This window comes from Stylophora pistillata, chromosome 14 (assembly GCF_964205215.1).
Source record: "Stylophora pistillata chromosome 14, jaStyPist1.2, whole genome shotgun sequence".
Lineage (NCBI taxonomy): Eukaryota > Metazoa > Cnidaria > Anthozoa > Scleractinia > Pocilloporidae > Stylophora > Stylophora pistillata.
Window position 1 is genome coordinate 13148503 of NC_142532.1, and position 23277 is coordinate 13171779.

The 23277-nt window shown below is 39.7% G+C and overlaps 1 protein-coding gene across 1 annotated transcript; it reads right to left on the reverse strand.

Annotated features, from left to right (window-relative positions):
• Positions 1–6542: 6542 nt before the first annotated feature.
• Positions 6543–15269, reverse strand: LOC111346276 (uncharacterized). Its single transcript, XM_022953571.2, has 4 exons — positions 15143–15269; positions 13099–13456; positions 7786–7923; positions 6543–7351 (listed from the first exon to the last, which is right to left on the reverse strand). Exons 2-4 carry the CDS (start codon positions 13409–13411, stop codon positions 6906–6908), a joined length of 897 nt encoding a protein of 298 aa, XP_022809306.1. The 5' UTR covers positions 13412–13456; positions 15143–15269; the 3' UTR covers positions 6543–6905.
• Between the last annotated feature and the right edge of the window lie 8008 nt (positions 15270–23277).

Here is a 23277-nt window from a genome sequence, read left to right on the forward strand (position 1 = left end):
CAATTGGATATTACTTCACTTCGCTTGTTAAAAGAGGCTTCGTGTGGATAAGACAAAATAAAAGATTTCTCAGTGAGGCATAAATTGCAACGTTTTATGGCATTGGAATATGCTCTAGCCCAAGCAATAATTCTCCATAAAATCGAATAGTCTTCCCTCTTCTCCTTGAGTTTCCACAGGTACTTGCTCAGCTCTGTGTCGTTTCGCCGTCTCTCGTGGTTGAACGACATTTGGTGGTTGCGCCATCTAGTCTTAAAATCTGTCGCTGTGAGGCCAACGTACGTTTCAGTTTCTCCCCTGGTAGCGACTGTGGCTTGGTAGACAACCTCGCTTTGCAAACATTCCCCTCCTAAAGGGCATTCGTTTTCGTTTCTGCAGTTGCACAATCTTTGGGGGCGGCTTTCTTCGGGCATTTTTGCGTTCCTGATTGTGGCTTATAGACTGTTAAGCCCGTCTATGATCTGTTTCATATTGGGTGTGCATGAGTAGCTCAGTTTAATGGTGTTTCTATTGAAAGTTTTCCTCAGTTTGTGGGTGACTGGAAAGCACTTGTCAATAAGGTTAATAAACGCTCTGCCAATGTTGGTCTGGACGTTTCTGTTAAATGGTGGCTTAAACCAAATTATGTTTCTTCGCCTTTTGGTTTGCCGGGTATTGCGGTCGGTGCGGTTCCGGTTCAGTGAAGTGCAGCTTGTATGTGTAGTCACTCTTGAGTAACGCGTCTTGGTAGGGAGGTGCGTCTTTGTTAAACATGTCTTCGTCAGAAGAGATTTCAGAAAGTCTTTTATTAACTGCTTCGGGGATGTTTCGTAGTATGCAAGGTGGGTGGTTAGACTTGCTGTGTACGTATAGAGGGGTAGTTGCTGGTTTGGAATAGGGTCCGAATCTGCCGGTTATCAGGTCGAGCGTTACATCGAGAAAGTTGATGATTTTCTTGTTTGCCTCGATGGTAATTCTAAAGTTGTTTTGGGCAAATATCGTGCAAATCTGTTTTTTAATTCTCTCCACTTTTTGAGGTGTCTGGTTTATAACTGCAAGGCCGTCGTCACGGTAAAGTCCGATGTTAATTTCTGGTATAGTCGCAAGCTGTGATAGGAGGTAGCAGCCGACTAGTTCACATGTCTCCGCTCCATCTTAACTTCCCATGGTGACGTCGAAAAGGCCGTTGGAAGTTTTCTTCTGCCAAGGGGTCTCATTGCTAAATAGTAGTGATTCCTTAGCAAGTGGGACGATTTGGCGATCATCTGGGGAGATGTTCGCGTAGTTAGACGCGAAGTCGAGGGCACGTCCGAGTAGATCTTTCGTTATTGAGGGGTAGAGTTCTACAACATCGAAGCTGATGAAAGCAGATTCGCATTTATTTGGTAAGTTTTTGAACCACTGCAGCACAGAGGGTGTGTTCTTCCATTGATTAACGCCTGTTGCATTTACAAGTTTCTGGTTAATATTTTCGACAATTTTCTTGCTTATTTTTCGAATTTCCTGTTTTGATGGGTTGATCAAACGACGAGTGGGTCGGTTTAAGAAATTGTCTTATGGTCTTTAACTGTTACGAACGCTTCAAGACAAACAACTGCCCGCCGGTCATCGAAGAGCTGCGCGACTTTGAGGACGGCATGCAACGATTGATCCAAAGCGTCCAATTCAAGAATACGAAATGCCAGTTTCAGAAAGAACTGAATGAAGATATCAAGTTGATTAAAAACGAAAATTGCTTATTCATTAAAGCGGACAAATCTACCACTTTTTACAAGCTAGAGGCCACAAAGTATAATGAACTCCTGAACGACAACATCACCAAAACATAAAAGAAAGCTGACAGCAAGCAACTCAGAAAAACTTTTTAGTTTTGAGTTCACAATTCGCCTAATTTAGTAAAGAAACTCGCCTACACAGGCGGGTTCACCTTTAGTCGTAGGCGACTTGGCGTAGGCGAGTTTGGTCGTAGGCGAATTGAGGCGTTACCGACTTACCTTATTGCCTTGTTGTATTTTTTTGTTGATTACCAGCGTCTCAGGCCATTTTGAAGCGTTTTCGGCGAGTTTATAGCGCTATTTTGGTGCAGTGGAACACCACGTGTTCGCTCGTAAACAATAAGCGCACGTGCTCACTCGAAAACCTCTGTCTGTATTACGTCATCAAAGTTATTTACAGAAGTGACGTGAGGAATTTATTTGGCTTATTCAAACAAGCCAACTTACACAAAACAATTTGTTGGGCCTGATGTTTTTTTGCTTTATTTTACTGAGTAATAGCGTGGATTGAAATCGAATCGATTTCTCAAATCTCTCATGTGACTCATGTTGCACAGCAAATAAACTGCCATGCTTGTTTTCTGTTACCGGCTTACCCCCGGGGACCCGTGAGATATTTTTTCAAAATAAAGGTGGGGTTGTGCAATTTATCCAAATATCGCACCTCAAATACCATAGCGCTATTTGCCTCTGCCTTGAAGAACAAGGCAGAACTCTGTTTTCAGTATAGCTTGAGGGTTGTGCGATTATATGTTGTCTACAATGCCGAGATCTTCTGACGTCGAGAAACTATGGAGCGTTACGGTGCATCAAGGCCGTGCGAACGTTTTGCGGAATGGCCTTCCATTGAAAAGTAGAGGTTCAAGTAAAACTGCACATGAGTATGGATTCCCAACAGGAATAAGTTGCAACGTAGCAAAGGGATCAGACCAAAAGATGATTCAGGTAATATTCTTTTTTAATTTGAATTCGTAGGTGTTCAAGTAGGCTTACTCTTTTTCAGAAAGCTTTTTATCCCTCGTACCGGGAAGATTCTGGAAACGATTGACAAAGTGTTGGTTTGTTCCTTCATCCGTTTACCCGAATGAGTGTTTTCAAGGTAAAACAAGTTTTATCAGTTTGGTCTATTTTTTTGAAAGCATTACCAGTGGATTCTACTGATTTGTAGAAATAAACGGGATGACGTCTTGGTGAACGTCGTTTGATTGCGGCCTAAGATTCAAACAGTGTTGTAGTGGGACTTTAGGCATGCGCATAACCCAAAACTTGCATAGTCACTCTTTCTCTCCCCAGGAGCTGCGTTTTCTGGCTAGAAAAAAGATTGCAGCCCTCACGAGAATTGTGCATTTAACTTTTGCTTGATGCTGTATAAAGTTGCAGTACTGTTTGAAGTACTTTAATCATGTTGAGGCCGCCAGCCGGTTTTGCATGAGTGTTCTATGGGTATCAAGTAGGCTTACCATGGGTTTTTATGACTTTTTGTAGGGAATGGTTTGCTGACTGGAATTGAAATGCACAGATCATCAATTTACATTGAGGAGACATCAAAAGATGATGAAAAGTAGTCTATTGTTGAAAACATTAAAGAACAATTGCAGCAAAGAAAATCTTAAGCTAGAAACAGGGGCTTTCCTCCAACTTGTTAGAACATTTTAATTATTGGACTGGTACTTTTGCTGTCCACATTTTGTTCTGTATAAAATAATCATGTTAGGCTTATCGTTTTTGCCAAAAAATGAAGGCAAAAATCTTAGCAAAGTCTTCAGACTCTTCTTTATTATTCAGTTTTTTGGCATGGTGGATGGTGATTGACTTAAAAATAAAGAATTTTGACATATCATCAAGGTACTTGATTGTTGCAAATATTTTTCAATGTTTTTATTTTTGTTTAGGGGGATTAAAATTTCTGAATTATTTTCAAGGTTCTTTATGGAGATCAGAATTTCAGAATTGCCTTCTGGGTTCTTTATGGAGATCAGAATTTCTGAATTCCCTTCTAGGTTCTTTGTGGGGATCAGAATATCTGAATTCCCTTGTGGGTTCTTTATTGGGATCAAAATTCCTGTATTCTTTTCAAGGTTCTTTATGGGGATCAAAATTTCTGAATTCTTTTCAAGGTTCTTTATGGGGATCAGAATTTCTCAATTCCCTTCTGGGTTCTTTATGGGGATCATAATTTCTGAATTCTTTTCAAGGTTCTTTATGGGGATCAGAATTTCTGAATTCCCTTCTGGGTTCTTTATGGGGATCAGAATTTCTGAATTCCCTTCTGGGTTCTTTATGGGGATCAGAATTTCTGAGTTTCCTTCTGGGTTCTTTATGGAGATCAGAATTTCTGAATTCTCTTCTGGGTTCTTTATGGGGATCAAAAATTCTGAATTTTTTCAAGGTTCTTTATCGGGATCAGAATTTCTGAATTCTCTTCTGGGCTCTTTATGGGGATCAGAATTTCTGATTTTTTTTTTTCTGGCGAAGTGGTTCTTGTCTGACGGAATCGGAAAACTGCTTCGTCTTGACTGCCCATTTTTAACAGAATGCCCATTCGAGTCGTTACAATTTAGCTGATTTAAACCGAATGACAAAATCTTTCCGAACGATCTGGTAGTTTTCACTGAATTTTTCCAAATCGGAACGCCACATTTTAGTGTGGAACGCGTTATGAATTACCTAAATTCCTACAGACTCGCACCTGCAAAGAAATCCTTGGAATCCTCAGACCGTTGGACAATGAAACCTGACTTACAGACATTCTACAGTATTAGTAAGTACACTAAGCCGTTCATTTGCCATTATTTCGCGATTCATTGTGGACAATTACAAATGCAAATTACTAAAAGCAGCGTCGTACAGGTATGTGAAAATCTCACATTTCCACTTCGCTCTATTTTTTTCCAGCGATAATAGCCACGGATATTTTTAAGGAATACGGTGCTCTCATGCACTGTTGTTGAGCGTGTGCAAGTCCTGATATCTCGTTTTGTTCTAGTACGGAGAAATCGCAATTTAAAAAGTACCACTTTTCCGCTTAGTCAAGTAGTAGCATATTTGACGTGACGACAGTGTTTACATTTATCAAGATACTCTACCTTTGTGATCACACTTGGAAAGTTGATGTATTAAACTGTTGTATTCCAGAATACGCCTTTCGTATTGAATTGTTTTTGGCAGCGTGAGGTCCTAGTAAAGATTGCTCATTTTGTGTACTCAGATGATATCAATTTCACTATTCGACCTACGTGCGGAAAATTGTTCAAAAATTAAAAAACTTTTGAAATCTGAGGGAAACCACTTTTGTTCCGATGATAGGCAGTGGTTTCCTTATCCACATGCAAAGTTTAACACAAGATTTATTTTTGAACCAATTTCGAGTGGTCGGAAATTACAGAGAAACGCTCTTAATGCTGACTTAAAAATGTGCCCTACAAATTTTAGACGGTAGTTTGTTCCAAAGCGCTGGCGCCGCCACGATAAAACTGCAGTCACCGAAGGTGTGCAAACTCTTTATCCCAGGTGGCTGCAGTAAGACTTCGTTGAATGATCTGAGATTATAAGTTTCTATCAATGTGCTGCATGATATATACTTGGGTAAATAATAATGATACTTGTGCGATAAACAGCTTACGTGGCTTATATCAATATAGGTTACGTTATCGTCTTACTTTAGAAATGATATCAGATGATCTTTAATCTTTGTGATAGGGGAGAGCATTGAACTTTGTGAATCCAAATCATGAGATTTGAACACTTTCACTTACCATCCTTTACTTCTCAATATCGCTAAATTAAAGACGTGGGTTTTACTGAGAGCGTAGACTTGCTTAAAGTACTTCTTGAACCTTGTTAAAAATCAGTGGTCAAGGTTCAACTGCTTTGTTGGTTTATCACTAGGACTTTTTTCTCGATTTATTGGTACCAATGGATTAGCGTAGTGATTGCGCGCTGCGTCAAACAGTCAGATTTCTTTCCTATGCCAGATTACTGAGTCGTTTATTTGGGCAGAACAATTTACTCTTACATTGCCTCCCTCTGTCCAGGGATATGAAACGGTACAGACGAACTGAAATCCAACCAAATGCCGGGGGCTAACATGGGAGGAACAGACTTCCCACCCAGGGGGAATAACAGTACCCCCAGTCACTTCAGAATCTGAGTTAGGCTGGTGAGAAAACAAAAATAAAAATAAATAAAAGTTCCCCCTTCATTTCATCAGTTTTGTTATATGGCAGATCGTAATCGTCATTACAGGAACCCAGAGATGAATATAAAGCTTAGGCAGCTAAATGAATCTAAGGCAGACAAATAGCAATGGCAATTCCAATCAGTAATGACAATAGGACCAAATGGATTCCACTTAGGTCTGTAATTATAAAAGTGATTACAAATCGGACGACCGCGAAGTGGGAGTCCTTTTTGTCAATCACATGTATGATTACAGACAGAATTGGACTACAGAGGTCCTTTTACCAATTAACCATAACCATTACAATCTCTGCAAAAAGAAAAAAACAATACATTTATTTGAGAAAAGGCTTTAACATTAATTATTCAAAACATTGTCAAAAGTAAAAACGCTTTTAAGGGGCTTAGGAAGCTATTGGTCAGAAGTTTTTCGGGTGTAATAGTTAAATATAGCAATAATTCACGGGAGTAAGGAGATTGTTTTCGCAAGAGCTTTTATTTTTTCTTTGTTGTCTTTCAGTAGTCCACAATTTTTCTGGCAGCTTTCGCTTTGTTTAAAATTTTTCTTTATTTTTTTTAATCGAGCTTGAGTTTGAAACCCGCAACAAATAAGCACTCATCGGCATTCATTTATTGAAATTGAACATTCTCATTAAGTTACAGTGTAACATACTACAGCTAAGAAAACTTAATAGACAGAAAACTATCACACCTAAACGGATGTTCCTGAGCGATACTTAAAAAGAAAAAGACATTCTCATCCCAACTGTCTTTCTCTATTACCACGGATAGAGAGTAAGGACATAGCAGTCCCCAGACATTGAAACAAACCTATACTATGATTAACCCTTTATCTCAATACTGACGCTTGTCTTTCTAAAAATGTTACTTGGGTTCTTGTTTTATTTGTTATCTAACATTTTCCTTTTACATTTTTAAATCAACGAAAAGACGTTCTCCATAAGGGAAGACTCAAGCGTACCATGCAAATATGTCAGCACAAACTTTACCACTGTTGTTTTCCTCTGAAGTGTCTTTCCAATCCTGCCCGTACCATATCTGCATCTCTTGGTTGCTCATAACAGACAACGGAGTGACGAGGCGACGAAAAACCAGCTCAGTTGAATTATGGTGATATCCAGGAAGACTGTAGGAATCCTTATTGAAATCTTCGGCAGGTGGAAAGACAGGTTTCTTATCGGCATCTGTGATGATTGTCATCAAATTTTCTCCATATTCTTTATAAGTGCAGGCCCAGTAGGATGCACTAGTAACATGGTTGCAGCGCACCGACCCTGATCTGTGAATAAGCTTCATTGTCTCCACTCGTCCACTCTTTGTCATATTGAAGGAGCCATAATGATTATCTTTGGCTCCAAAGCAGACGGGTTTTTCACCATTTATCTTTTGCCAGCTCTCTAAAATAAAGTAATGCACTAATAGGATAAGTAGAAAGCTTCCAGAGTTCGATTCTATTATATATGTAGCTACTGACAGTCAATGTATGTTGCGAATGGTAACTAACAGCCATTTGAAACATAATTTCCTGTAATAAAAACCGTTTACTTTCCGGCGCCGTGATCTTATTATTTGTTTAAATCTGTTCGCATTCGTCAATCAAAACAAACTTGTTCAGTGGAAAGAATAGTTCATGTCAATCACTCATCCTCTTCTCTGAATCTATCTTTTTCTTGGAATTACTGAAAACAAACTCCTTTTTTGCTACAATTCACTTTTTTATAAACACTGGCCCGTGATAACATTTCAATAAGTTAAAAAAAAGTCAGGAGAAAAGCGCGTAAAGAGGAAGCGGAGTGAAAAACGATTCTAACAATCTAATGAAATGATTTACCTTTACAATAAGCCTGGATGACCTTGCTATTCTCTTCGGAGTAGATCCAGTATTTTCCGTCAGCCATCTCGTCGCCTTCACTCGCTTTTATCTCACTGCATGTATCAGCTGGAAGTTCTTCGATGGATCCGAGGGGAACTGCGTCCGTAAAAAACTAGTTTATACAAGTAGTTTACACTATCATGCAACTCGGGAATTTAAGAGTGTGTCTCTGTAAAAGCGGTCCGGTCAATTTTGCTTGAGACACAGATTTCCCCCATTTCTTGTGGGTTGTAAGACATTCATGTGCCTATACTAAAACCACAATCCGTTTGATCGGATCTCTTTATTTTTCAAAGTTTTACGGAAATGAAATTTCACTCGAGCGAAGGCCTGTCGTGACACTTTTCAAGACTTTAATTTGAGACAACTTTGGAGGACAATTTAAAAAAATACTACGGAACTCAGCAAAAAACAAATACCAAAGCCACGTATATTAATTCTATCTTATCCATCGAGGCGACTTTCGTGAACATGACATTTCAATCAAGGAAACAGGAAGACTTGAATGACACCTTATAGGTTCGCTTAAGTCACATACGCGAAAACCGATCAAATTCAAGGTAAATTCTTGAAAAAGAGAGGCGTTCTTAACCGATCCAACTAACATAGTCAGGAAGTAGATGCCATAGAAAAGGTAACTACAGAAAAAGACTTTGCGGCCCGACCTTTAGGAAAACTATATAACTCCACGAACTTACCTAATTTTCGGCAATCTCCAAGTTTGGCCGCCATTTTGAGGGACTTATCAACATGAAGCGTTGCAGACACAAATCGAGCAGGTAGATCTAAAACCGTCAGAAATACATGCGAAAGTAATTCAAATAAACTTTACTTTCTATTCAAGCAGCACAATGTGAAATTATTCGTAATACTTACCATTCCTATATTCCCATGCGACCATTTCTTCCAACACTTCAAACACAACTAGTGTTCAAATTCCCCTCGTCAGTCCACCATAAGAAATAACCTGTGTCACCCAAGCTTGGACTCAAATGTGAAGTACGAATCAAATAACACAACTGCCTCTTCTTCGAGGCAATATCATGCTGGTATTTTGATTTTCTGATCGACAAGAACGGTGTTCAGTAAGGGATCGCCATGTTTAACTCATACACGGACCGCTGGCCAGCCGCTGAGTGAAAACAGAACGGTGTGGGGTGGGGTGGGTGGGGGCTTATTGTAATAAGATATTAGAACATGCTTAAAAAACTTTGGGACTCCCAGTCTAAGCCGTGAAGGTATGCTTAGTGGTACAGAATACTTTTATTTTGTTCTCATAACTTTTTTCCTTTAAATCAGAACTGCCATTAATTAATACAGTTATCGATGTATTTTTAACCGGGGTACCCATATTACTTTTTGCTTGTCTTCTGTGGTATAAAATAAGGTGTCTATTTTACGAGAACCTTTTATTTATGCCCCATTGCACGGAATGAACACTGCACTTAGAATGTTTTTTGTACGTCATTTCTGCTGTTCCCAAGAATGCATGTAAAATCATTGCTTTGTATACAAAGCTGACTCTAAAATATGATTTTCCGCAACAGTAACCAATGTCATTTACGTATGGCGTTAAAAAAACTAGCAATGTACAATTTTTAGTGTTTCCCACTTATAAGCTCGACATAAAATTGTTAAGTGAACTATGTTAGTCTCAGCTCATAACTTTAATCGATCTGACCTTTTATCACTAAACCCTATTCTTTTTGAAATGTTCAGCAAGCAACCGTGAGCGATAATCCTACTCTTGTACGTTGGATCAGCCATGATCTAATCGGCCCAAAATAACGAATATAAATATAGAGGCAAGACCGATACAACGTCTTCAGGCACCAGAAGAACTTCAGCCTTTTTCAGTCACCTGAAGAAGGCTGGTTTGGCCAGCCGAAATATAGTGCTCCGTCTTAAAACTTATCTACGTTGTATCGGTCTTGCCTCTATAAACCTATTCCGTTTTCATTTTCAAATTTATTGTCCATTTTTTTTTCATACGACAACGACAAAGAGATTTATAAGTAAACTGAATGTTTGGTGTACCACGCTTGTATATAAGAAACATGGAAAAGGCCGGCTAAACAAATGATAAGCTCCTCCCCTCGGCCTGCTCTTAAGTTTTGGTTGCTTTCGCCCCATTCCTCTGCACGACTCCCTGTTGGCTAAAAAGAAATTTGAAAGACTACTATGCAGGACGCCTTTTCTTTTTCATTTCAGTTACCCTCTACAATTCTTTATAAGTATGTTTCGTGTTGAGATTTGGAGCAAACTTTCTCCGCTAACCTCTGACCTGGGGTCCACGAGGGATCACGAAGTTTATGAGGTGTGGCCTGAATGTCATCAAAACAACCACTGGGCAAATACATGGGACGCAAGTGTTCTCTGTTAAAAACAATACAGGTGTGGTTGGACAACAACGGTGTTTAAGGAGGCTCGGAAAGGTTTTCTGTTGCCCTGGTGTTTGTGAAACGATGACAGGTTACAAGAAAAGAGCTTAATCGTGTTGGCAAACTATAAACATCTTTGCAACTATATTGTTTGGCAAGACGTAAGGTCCACAAACAGACACTCAAATTTTCAGTTATTGTAAATTATCTGAAAAACTAAGTCGGTTACCTACCATTTTAGTCTCCTTGTAGGGATGCTCCCGAATTTCTTGAACTTCTCAGAAAGTATGAAACAAATTTATCTAGCAGATTTCAAGACTTCTTCCTGTACTTATAATTGTTGCCAACGCGATACGAGTTCGGGAGGTCTAAAAGAACTCGCTCTAACTTTGTATACTCGATACGATTTCACTGATTTCCGCGCCAAGGGAGCAATTCATGAGTGGTCTGTGGTTACGCTCGCTAGGCAAAGAATGGGTTTGTGACTTTCTCACTCAATTGAAGAGACTCGCGTCACTCCTATGAAATAGTTAAACAGAATACAGACTGCGAGCAGTTTCTTATTTTTCTTAAATATAGCGAGGTCATGCGTATCCTGTGAGCATGGAGAAGCCGCGAGATTGGTGCGTCGCGTCTTTGCCGCTCCATGCTCTCGGAGTTGAGCAAAGACAAGAAACTTTACCACTGATGCGATACAAGAGGTTCAGTGGTTATCTCAATTATCTGAACACATTTATTTACAGTACAGGGTAAAGATTTGTTTATAAATATATGAACTGATGCCGATCCTTTATGGAACGAAATGTAGTTAAAGAGAAAAAGAATACCCGGAGCAAAACAAAAGTTGTCTAGATCTGCAACACAAAGCATGCTTTTGCACAAATACTGAGAATCGTAATGCATATTATGATGCTTTAATGAATATTATCGAATGTTCCCAAAAATCTGATAATCTGCCCGCACCCACCCCACACCCTCCCCCTCACCACTGAGCCGTACTGTTTTCACTTAGCGGCTGGTCAGCGGTTCATTTATTAGGTAAACATGGCAATCGCTTCGTGATCGCTGTTCTTGTCGATCAGAAAATAAAAAAACCAGGCTAATATTGCCTCGAAGATGAAGCAGTTGTGTTATGTGATTCGTACTTTACATTCGAGTCGAAGCTTGGGTGACACAGGTTATTTCTTATGGTGGAATCGACCAGGGGAATTCGAACACTTGTTGTAGTGTTTGAATTATTGGAAGAAATGGTCGCTTGGGAATGTAGGAATGGTAAGTTTAACAAACAATTGCAAATTTTACCGCTTGAATTGAAAGAAATTTGTATTGCTTCCGTATGTATTTCAGAAGGTTTTAGATCTACCTGCTTGGTTTATATCTGTTACGCTTCATGTTGACAAGTCCTTCAAAATGGCGGCCAAACTCGGAGATTGCCAAAAATCAGGTAAGTTCGTGGAGTTATAAAGTTTTCCCAAAGGTCGTGCCGCAAAGTTTTTTTTCTGTAGTTACCTTTTCTATGGCGTGTTCTTCCTAGCTATGTTAGTTGGATCAGTTAAGAACGCCTCACTTTTTCAAGAATTTACCTTAAATTTTATTGGTTTTCGCGTGTGTGACTTAAGCGAACCTATAAGGTGTCATTCAAGTCTTCCTGTTTCTTTGATTGAAATGTGATGTTCACGAAAGTCGCCTCGATGGAGAAGATAGAGTGAATATGCACGGCTGTACTATTTATTTTTTGCTGAGTTCCGTAGTTTTTTTTAAATTGTCCTCCAAAGTCGTCTCAAATTAAAGTCTTAAAAAGTGTCACGACACGCCTTCGCTCGAGTGAAATTTCATTTCCGTAAAACTTTGAAAAATAAAGAGATCCGATCAAACGGATTGTGGTTATATTATAGGCACATGAATGTCTTACAACACACAAGAAATGAGGCAAATCTGTGTCTCAAGCAAAATCGACCGGACCGCTTTTACAGAGACACTCTCTTATGATGCAATTTTAGCAACCGATAGGAAATAACAGGATAGGAAATAAACGCTTCCACTTCAATTTTTCCTGCCTGTGTAAAAGCAGATAGAAGTGAAAACTATATATGCTAACTCTATTCGATCTAGGCTAATAAATAACATGGAAAGTAACAATAATGACACAGAGACACAGACCAACGTTTTGTTATTATCGTTAGACTACAGTAAAAACCCGCGTGTAAGAACCTAGTAATTAGGAACCTTTTCGGCAGAGATTTTGGATTTTAATACCCAAAAATATAACAACCTGTTTACCCAGCAAAACCTGCATGGTTCTTATATGACGAGTCATTCTGGATAATGAAACAATGTTGTAGCAAAATATGTCTGTAACTATAAAATAAATGTTTTTTATACATTTGATACTTCCATAAAACATGTCACAATACAGTTTCCCCACTGTATTTATGGCTCCCAGTCATGTAGTACCCATTCCTTGACAAGGGGGTATGTGTAAATTTCATTTAAATAAGAATTATTTAATGGCATTTCATTAAAGATATTTTAAGAACCTATTGAGAACCTGTTTTGCTTAAGTTGTCAATAGATACCCCAAAACATAAGAACCTATTTTGCCAGACATGATAAAAACTAGGTTCTTACACGTGGGTTTTTACTGTATTGTTAAGGTAACATTGATGATGCAAATCCGAAACGTCGCCACTACATCTGTCTTCAGTTGTATTTAAAAACACTTACAAACTACGAAACAATCACGGTAATCAAATTATTCAAAGGCTCGAAAGTTTTGTCTTGAAATAGCGCATGCCTTCAAAATTTAGGATTTCTGTAATCGCGCAGATAAAAAAAGGGTCTGCCTAGAATCGCAAATGCAAAGAGGAAGTTGAGGGAACTTCATGCGTACCTCTGTTTCTAGAACGTTTCATGTAAAATCTCTCCTGATCTGGAATAAAATCTTCTGGTGTTGCTTCCTTTGTACGATTGCTCAGTTCGCAGACGTTTTTGCCAGCTACCACATTGTAACTCTGACACGTGACTTCTTCCTCACACCGGAAATAACACTCCACAGGCAAACCAACCTGATACACTTTAAACGTGTGACCTCTGAGGTACATTCCACCAATCGATCGTTCCTGCTCAAGACACTGACCAGTAGCGTCAAGTATACCAATCCGGGAAATCAGAAACATGATAGTCAGCCACAGCTTTGGATTCATTTTGAGGTGACTGTGGTTGGCTCTTGCTGCAGATCGACTAAGTACCTATCAACACATTTAGCAATGCTAAGACGAAGTTACATATGAGTTTTCAGTCAAATATATACCTCTAAACACATGACCGTGTTCCGTTGGAGAATACGAGAAATTAATCATTGGCAGCGTAAAGATGTGACACTGCCATACCAAAAAATACAAAAGTAGCGCTAAAACCGAAACGCACAAGAATATTTTGTCATGGAAAGCTTACCCAAAGACACAAGAGAATGAAACTTTCATTCTCTTCCATTACTTTTTAACTTTTTAACTTTTGCAATCCCATTACAAATTGCGACAGGCAACACGAAGAGCTATAATTATTGCGACTGCTGCCATACAATGATGACGGATTATGAAAATATGCTCTATTTAAACCTTTAAATTCAATGATAGTTGTTCATTAAAAATCAGTACAAAACGAAATATTATATATGGCATAAGTAGGTTTTGTTATGGAAAGCTTACCCAAAGACATAAGTGAATGAAACTTTGCTGCTATAAATACCGATGATTAATTATAATGGTTGGGTTAAGAATTCTCCAGTACACGAAGCATGCGATATTACTTGCTTAACTTTCGGAAATAACTTCAACTCTCTTTTCTCACGAGTTATTTGTCAAAGAAACCGAAATGAAAATATAACCTTTGTCCTCAATCTTGAAAGTGAATAAGGTTTCTCGGAAAAAGAGACACAAATAGAGCATATTTTCATAATCCGCCATCATTGTATGGCAGCAGTCGCAATATTATAGCTTTTCGTGTTGCCTGTCGCAATTTGTAATGGGATTGCAAAAGTGTTATCTCGAAAATAAAATTACCGACGAAATCGAACTCTACAGCCGGCCGAAGAGTTTGTTCGAGGAATTTTACCAGAAAGCCTCAAAATCCTAATTAAATCGCCATGGGGAACAAAAGCTATAGCCGTTCCATTGTTCAAAAGCTATATCTGTTCTAACTTCAAAATACATATCTTAATTTACTAACAATTGAGATTTAAAACTGAGCAGAGGTAATTCTGCGTAGATTAAACGTCCTTGGAAGAGAATAACACTTTCCGTTAGTTCAGTGAAGAACAAAAAGTCATCGTGATAGCCATTTGACTCGAGTTTACTTGCCAAACCAATGCTGTTGTTTTTTCAAAAGTGTAGGCGGGCTTCTTTTTTTCTTATGCCCTTTCTATTTGACAGGTGTCTGATTGTGACAGATTCTTATAAAAAGAAATATTCCAAAGTTTGCTTAGAAGTCCTTTAAATAACCCCTATCATTACGTAGATAACAATGTTTCAGTGAAGCCTCTCTTTTTAATTAGCATTACCTCTGTTTTCTCTACCATCTATTCGCCCAAAGAATGTTCCGTTTATGGAGGATCTTCCCGTGACTGCAGCCCTACATTATTAGGGTTCTTTTGAAAAGCATTTCGTGAATTTTTGAGTAAAATTAGAATTATTATTCACCAGCTAAGATCGATCTGTATTGGGAATCTCAAAATAAGGAATGATACTAAACGAATGTGCCATAACGGGGCTTTGTTGTGGGAATTTTGGATTTATCAATTGAGTTGATAATTGGCTACCGAAAAGAGTTTTAAGCCCTTCGTCAGACCGAAGTCATGGGAAGCCAATGAACCCAAAGAAATAAGAAAGGATCTCCTTAGACGATCTTATGAATGCAATAGAGATATCATTCCTTACCTCAAGTGAGCTCGATTCACGTCAGCTGAAATTTGTCTTTGAAATTTGAGTGGGTTGTACTAAATATAAGTGATAGCCAAGCTGTGAGTACTTCATCACGCGAAGTATGCGATGCTTTTTCTTTAATTCTCCCCCAACGTTAACTTCCTTTGTGTCTCTCAATTTGTTTCTCATGCAATATTTAATATATATTAGATAGCCCCAAGAACCTTTTTCTTAGGTTAATTTATTTTCATATCTTTTATGTTTAATTAATGAAGTGTGGTACTAAACTTTACACAAGTACGGGATATCTTAATCGTTCTCGTATGTTTTTTAGCCTAAACGCGGCAATGAAACTTAAAAAGGTTGATAAACTTTACAAACAGCTTTTCGTTTTGTTTTTCTTACAAATTGCTGGACCTAAGCTGGCTTAGAGGTGTGTTCGGTGTCGCACTTTGTAATAATAGCATAACAGCTGTAAATTCACTTATGTTCAGCATAAATTGCTGAGCTCGCATGTTTACGAAACCATCGTTTGAGAAATCTTTTGTTTGCACATTTATATCAATCATTTGTTAGAACAAAACACAAGTTGTACTTTTCTAACGGTTTTTAACAATACAAAAATTGTTTTTCAGTTTGCCACCTACTTTGCGCCGCCGCCATGATCGTAAATATGCAACTTTTAATCGCAGCTCCGTGCATCTGACTAATTTCGACCCAATGATATTTTTATCCAGGATAGGTTAGATATTGTAAAGGGAGGTGGACATTTTAAAATATGTTGTGGTTTCAGCGAGCTTCTAGAACAGCCTGGCGACATCTTATTCACATTTTCGAAAATTACACCCAACAATGCACAAAAAGCGGCCGAAATAATATACCAAATCTACCTCGCCAACTATAATTTTTGACGCGTGAATTGACTACTTCAATAATTAACCAAGCGATAAAAAATAACCGGCGACTTATTATCAGTTTTGTTTATTACACAATTTATGATGAAGAAAAAAAATCATTAAAATTCAGGATAGCTTTAAAATATTTTGTTAATTCAATAAAGACGCGCTGTCAATATATATTTTTATGTTCATTTATTTAACTGTTCTCATCAATGTTACTTAAATTGCGCGCATTCATTTTTAATGTAATTGGCTAATCTTTCTCTACATAGTATTTTCGTTTGGTGGTTATTTTGTCGTTGAAAATTTTTCGAACGAACCGGAGGAACTTCCTTGCCAGAAATTGATTTCATTAATTTTTAACCCACCGTTCACCTTGGGATTTTCAATTTTCTTCGAGTTCGATGTAAGTTTTTGTTGGTGACTGGAGACTGAGAATAATCATTTAGAGAAAAAAAAAATCAATTAGAGAAAAGAAAGCATACGATAATAACAGAAAACATTTCATTTGCCTGGGGCGTAGAGACTATGTGAAATATTTAGGTGTACTTATTGACAGTAACCTTACCTGCAAACATCATATCAGTCATATTGCATCAAGAATAAGTAAAGGCATTGGTATAATTTGTAGAGTAAAGCATCTTGTACCATATTCGACATTACTAAATATATATAGATTACTCATTTATCCTTATTTATCATATGGCCTTCTCATATGATAAATATGGATAAAATATTGATACTCCAGAAAAAAGTTGTGCGATTAATGAACTCTGCCATCTATAATTCACACGCCATTCCTTATTTTATATCGGCTAATATTATGCCAGTTAATATGCTTTACGTTAAACTCTTTTCTCTCTTAATGCATGATGTCCATAACAATTAACGCCCCCTAATCTTTCTGGTATGTTCACTCTTTCCCACCAAATACACAATCATAATACCCGATCTTCATCTGCCGGTAACTATTACATAAACTGTTCTAGGCTGAATTAACATAAAAACTCATTCTCAAGGATTGGTTGTAAAATGTGGAATAGCATCCCAGGAAACTTAAGGAATCTTCCAAAACACATTTTCAAGAAAAAGATAACAACAATATTATTTCAAAATCTTCAAGTTCAGGATAGTTGTGTTGACGTAGAACGAATAATCAATGATGTGTAGAAGTTAAATCCAGTTAATAGTAGTGTATAACTTATGTATTCTGCTATTTATTGTCATGTGTTTCTGTTTCTGTATTTCTATCTCATACTGTCATTTGTGCTTTACTGATTTAATATTTAATTTCTCTTTCTTATATATTTATGGCTTTCTCTCTCTGCCCAAAACAAATCTACAAATGCTGCTCTTGCCTGAGCTCTGTTTACTGGGCACCAAAAAATAACAAACTTAAGTTGGAGCAATATGACTATGGACAATAGGTCCATAGCCGCTTTTATTGAAACAAACAGAACAAGAATAAATTCCGTTAAAGTGTTTGCCCAGTAAAGGTGCGGGCCAAGAAAAACGCCAAAAGCAATTACACCGAAGGTACATGGCTGCCCCACCCCAGGCAAGAGCAGAAACGAGGAAACAATTCATCCTTCGCTAGACAACGAGCTATTGACGCTAATCAAATTCTCTACTCTTAATATGGTATACCAGCCGCCCATGCAAGCATGGTACATTAAAATTAAGTAGTTATGCCACCAAGACTCAAATCCTTCAATGCATAACACGAAATTGACAGCTAATCCTGAAAAGCCGCCTATGCAAGCTGAATCAGGAGTCGAACTTTTGAGGAAAAGAATGAATAAAACTAACTCTTGACAAAGTCGCCCATGCAAGCTGAGTCGTTCTTCAAACAATTAGTTATGAGTACTAAACGAATGTAAAGAAAATGACCCATAGGAATAAAACAAAAGATGATCTAAGAGGTTGCATGCTAGGCAAGTCCTTGGAAAAAGGACAACTAAGAGTAACAACAAAGTGATGTAGCCAACCATGCTAGTAAGAAAGATGAGCCCAATCACTGGTTTAGTGACTTAAAGTGGGGATCCTTATATGGCGCAGAAAGGCATTGGACTTCCAGCGCTCCAAAGTTCTGATCTGGGCATCAGACAACCCCCGATCCGCTGCAAAGGAAGCCGCACCAATTCGGAAACTATGACCCTTATAACGGAAGGGATCTTAGCCACACAAGTGACAGGCCCTAAGAAGTTGACCGGAGAAGACTGATCTTGAAACAGGCAACCAACCTTCAGAAACAAAAAGTGGCCCTGGTCGTGAGCCTCGCAGGGTCAAATATCTGGAGAGCAATACAACCGGACAGGTGGAATTGGACTGCCGAGAAAGCGCCAGGGAAAAGGGGGGTGAATTGTGGCTATGCTTAAAATCCCCAAAGGTAAGTTTAAAAGCCTGTAATTCCCCAGAAGGGGAATTCAGTTTTGTGATCTGGTATAGCTGAAAGGGAGGGTTAGCGTTACTATTAACTTGGGTGGTCATTTCCCCTATCCGCAAAAATGCATAGAAGGCCAAAGAGCACATAGCCTGAAACTGACTAATTTGGTAAGTTGAACCCTCTAAAAATGGGACGATTGCTACTAACCGGTCCAAAATAGGAAGGGTAATAGGGAGACGGCTATCCAAGCGAAAACGCACCTTGTTATAGCCCTTGAGGATTTGGGAAACATAAAAAACTTTTGAAGGGTCAGGGGAACCTAACAGCTTATGAGAATAACTCAAGGCAGAAATGTATGTTCTCACAGTATATGGGGATAATGAAAGTTAAACATATAAGCTATGAACAGAGGCATTATTGAAGGAGATATGGGGAGGGAAGTGAATGGTACATGAAAAACCGACTTGTGAAATTTATAGAAAAGTGCCCAGACACGTCGATAAGTGGGAATGGAAGAGAGGTGCAGGCTTGAATGCAGCAGATAGGAGGTCACTGATGCCAACTGCGAGGTAGGAGGTGATAAGGAATCTCTGTGGGATGAACATTCATGCAGGCTGGCGCTAGTTGTTTGAAGGTCTGCAATTTTAACCGAGAAAGAGCATCAGAAAGAACATTGTGCACACCCGGAATATGCTTTGCTTTAAAGCAAATATTCTTTTCCAAGCACACAAGCACCAGCCTCCGCACGAAGAACATCAAGTTCATATCCCGGGATGTCTGCTTATTGATAACATGAACCAAGGCCTCATTATCAGTAAAGAAGAAGATCTTTTGATTTTGCATGTCATGGCCCCATAGATGCAGATTCAAAATAATTGGGTAAAGCTCTAAAAGCGCAATGTTGAAATTATGCCAGCTAGGTGGCCATTGGCCATAACACCAATGTTTACCAAAAACCGCACCATAACCCAGGGCACCAGAGGAATCTGTGTACAGTTCTAGCTGGTGAGAATTGGTCCACTGATCAGCCAGAAAAAAGGAGCGCCCGTTAAAAACTGAGAGAAACGATTGCCAAACCAAGAGATCTTCCTTAACCTATTTAGAAAGCCGAGTCAGAAAATGAGGTTTCTGTACCCCAATAGTCAAATAAATTAACCTGCGTAAGAAAGCTCGACCTGGGACAACAACTGTACAGGCGAAATTGAGCAAACTGGTCAATGAGTGAATCTCCTTAAGAGTTACCTTACGGGCACCAAGAAAAGCTGATAGAAGATCCCGACATTTGTCCAGCTTCTCCGGTGGTAAACGGGCCTCCATGAGAACTGTATCCAGCTCAATGCCCGCAAAAGCAAGTGTTATCGATGGGCCCACAGTTTTCTCTGGTGCCACGGGGATACCCAAAAAACTACATAACATCAAAAAAGTATCCAACTGATGTTGGCACGATTCATTCGAAGGAGAAATAATCAAAAAATCATTTAGCAAATGCAGAAGATAAGGAATATGGAACTTGTTTCGGGCAATCCATTCAAAAGCAGTTGCAAACACCTCAAAATTCTTACAGGAACTCGAACAAACCATAGGCATGCACCTATCATAATAGTATTGGCCGTCCCAGCATATTCCTAAAAGGTCGTAATCTTCAGGGCGAATAGGGACTAACCGAAAAGCACTCTTAACGTCGGTTTTAGCTAAAAAACAATTGGGACCCACAGACTTAACCAAGTCAATGGCATTCTTTACTGTGGCATACGAAACAGTTGTGTAAACGGAAGAAATGCCATCATTTAAGGAGGAGCCTTTGGGATAACAAAGATGATGAATTAAACGAAACTCACCTTCAACTTTCTTGGGAACCAAACCCAGGGGTGATATACGAAGATCGGAAAAGGAGGGGATGAAAACGGACCAGCAAGCCTATGGGCATCGAGTTCCTTAGAAAGCTTAGCACTCACAGCCTTTGGATTCTGTAGTGCCGAAAGAAGGTTGGGGGCCTCCTGAGAACAACGAGGGCCATCGAAATACAGAGGAAAACCTGATGTAAAACCAGATTCCAACAACTGCACAATTGAAGGGTCATACCCAGAAAGGAAAGGAAGCATACGTCTAATGTTGACGGGGGTTGGTAACTGCAAAGCTGGACTGGGGGTTGGTTGAAGGGGGGGAAGGTTTGGTGGTACCTCTGTTTTGTGATTGAATCCCGCCAGCTTTGGCACGAAAATTACAGTTTAAAGCACGGTGGGAGCCCTCACATTTAAAACAATCATGCCTAAAAGAACAGCCCATACAGTCACCACCCCTATGGAAAGTAAAACAAAAACCCCTCGGTACTCTAAGACTGGCCATAAGCTTTCCAGTGCCTGCAGGGGTTTGCGCCCTCTTGACACTGACCGGGCTCTGCGAGTGGAGCCAAAGCTCCCAGTGAATGGTACCCCATGGAAGGGAAGTACCAGGCGTCTGCCTTAAAAAGCGGAAATTTTCATCGTAAAAACGCCAGTTGTGACCCCTGGCAGCAAGGTCCTGGATGGTAGAGCTATACTTCATAAGGCATGGACATTCACTTGGAAAGCGGCTTGTAAAAACTCCAACAAACACATTGAAAGCTCGGACCCAATTATCTACTGACACAATTTTCTTAGGCCTAGTAACCGGCTCAAGAGCCAAAGTGGGTGAAGAGCTATCACCAGGATTAATGGTGAGCTGATATTTTCCTTCTGTGAATTGGTTGGCCAAGAGTAGACCAAAGTCAATAAATTCATTATTCCAGATTCTTGTTTTTAGTTTTAAAGGCACCCGGGCATCGACAGGCAGACTGATGGATATGAATATGTCCTTAGGATGGACTGCCCCTGTTGATTCACTCTCGCCTGTCAATGAAGAGTGGAGTGACTGGACCACTTGAGCAACCTGGTCTCCAGCTGAGGGATTGCCAACAGGAGAGGAACCAACCACGGGGACCTCTGTGGTCAACTGTTGAACAGCTGTTGTCCCTGGAACGCTTGGAAAAACCCCTGGGGTAGGAGATGGCACTTGGGACTCTTCAATAGCAGGCGGAAAAGATGCTGGCTGGAGCTGTCGGGTGACCTCAGCTGCTACATGCTGAACCAACTGGTCAAGCAGGGCCGGGGGAAAGGCGGGTATTGTTGTAGAAATAGTGGGCTCAGAGGCATGAGAAGATGGCACAGAATGAAGAACTACTGGCTGAGAGGGTAGGTCACTGTCATTACCACTGGATGGTAAACTGGGAGCTGCAATACGCCTCCTCCCAGGAGGTGGAGCCACCACAGACTCTAACGCTTGGCGAGAAGGTCGTTTAGACCTAGTAGATCGTCGGGGTGGCATCTGTTAAACAAAATAACAAGAAAAAGGCAGAAACCAGCTCTCAAGGAACGAGGCTACTTGGGTCTTGAACAACAAAAAAAAAGGTAAACAGCTAACATAAACAGACAACGGTAAAATTAAACCACATAGTGTAAAATGAGGCAAGTAAAATTAGATAAGAAAGGGTAAGGACAAGCAGAGGCAAACCCCACACTGCCCGAAATAAATAAAAAATCCAAACGGGCAAGGACAAGCATGGCCAATAGAAGTTGCCGCTGTAGCAAGTCCCACTCTTCCCCAAAGAAATACTAAATATAGACGGGCAAGGACTAGTTTGGCTAACAAAAGTTGCCACAGCAGTAAGCCCCACACTGCCCTAAATAAGTAATAAATAAAGATGGGCAAGGACATGCATAGCTCGTCCCACAACTGCCCTGAGTAGCCAAATGAACGAAACAGGACACAAACAAATAAATGAATAAACGAATAAAACAAAGGTTAATCTAGGAAGCCTGTCAAGAAGACAGCATGCGAAGCGCCTTTAAAATGGCGCCTCGGTAGCTGCGGTACAAACAAAATTGACCAGAAGAGTTCACATGAACCCCGTCGGACGAATAAGGGTCAACCGAAGGGTTGTTAAAACCCCTATGACACCAACAAAAAACATTAGGAATGGACTCTAACACGCCACAAAGATATTGATTAAGTATCGATGCAGCCTCGTTGAAAAAAGGCGCTCTAACACGAGGTAACACCTCGCACACACCGATGACCCGAACCGAAAAAGGGTCAAGGAGTATTCGTATTAACTCTACAATTTCCGAGCCGGAAACTTCAGGGGGAAGGCGAGCAAGATCATTCGTACCTAATTCCAAAATAACAACTTAGGGGGACAAAGAGGAAACAATTCTGAGGTCGCTGCGCAATCTTGCTGCCGTAAGGCCGCCAACGCCGTGTAAATGAACAATGGCGTCATCGGAGAGACCAAAAGTGTCATCAGACCGTGAATCGAAATGCGAAGAAAGGTCTTCCCGAAGCCTTCGAATAAAAGAATGACCTAATAAAAGAACTGAAGGGGCAGAAGAAGCCATGGGAATGAATGAAAAACCAGAACAATCGGGGGGGGGGGGGGGAGGAAGTGTGAAAACAACACGGCAATGAACTGCAAAAACGATCCGCACAGCGACCGAAATTGGCCTGGAATAGTAAACGAGAGGCTCGAAGGCAAGACGAAAATGGCTCGAAAGCAAGACGAAAATGGCGGTACATATAAAAACGTATAAAAACTTATCACGCAGCGAGTAAAAAAACAGCTTCTCACTCCGAGTAATCAAGGCCAATGATGAGCACATGGCTAGGGAGTTAAGAATGGCTGCCTGATAGGATCGAGAATCGTCCGTCAGCGACCATTTTGGTGAATTGCTCATATTTTGCCCAACGATACCCTTTGGTAAACTGTTTTCAAAAATCAAGTTTAAAAGTTCCGACGAGTGTTAATTTTTCAGAAATTTGCGAAAATTTGAAAACGCGGTTTAAGTGCGGTT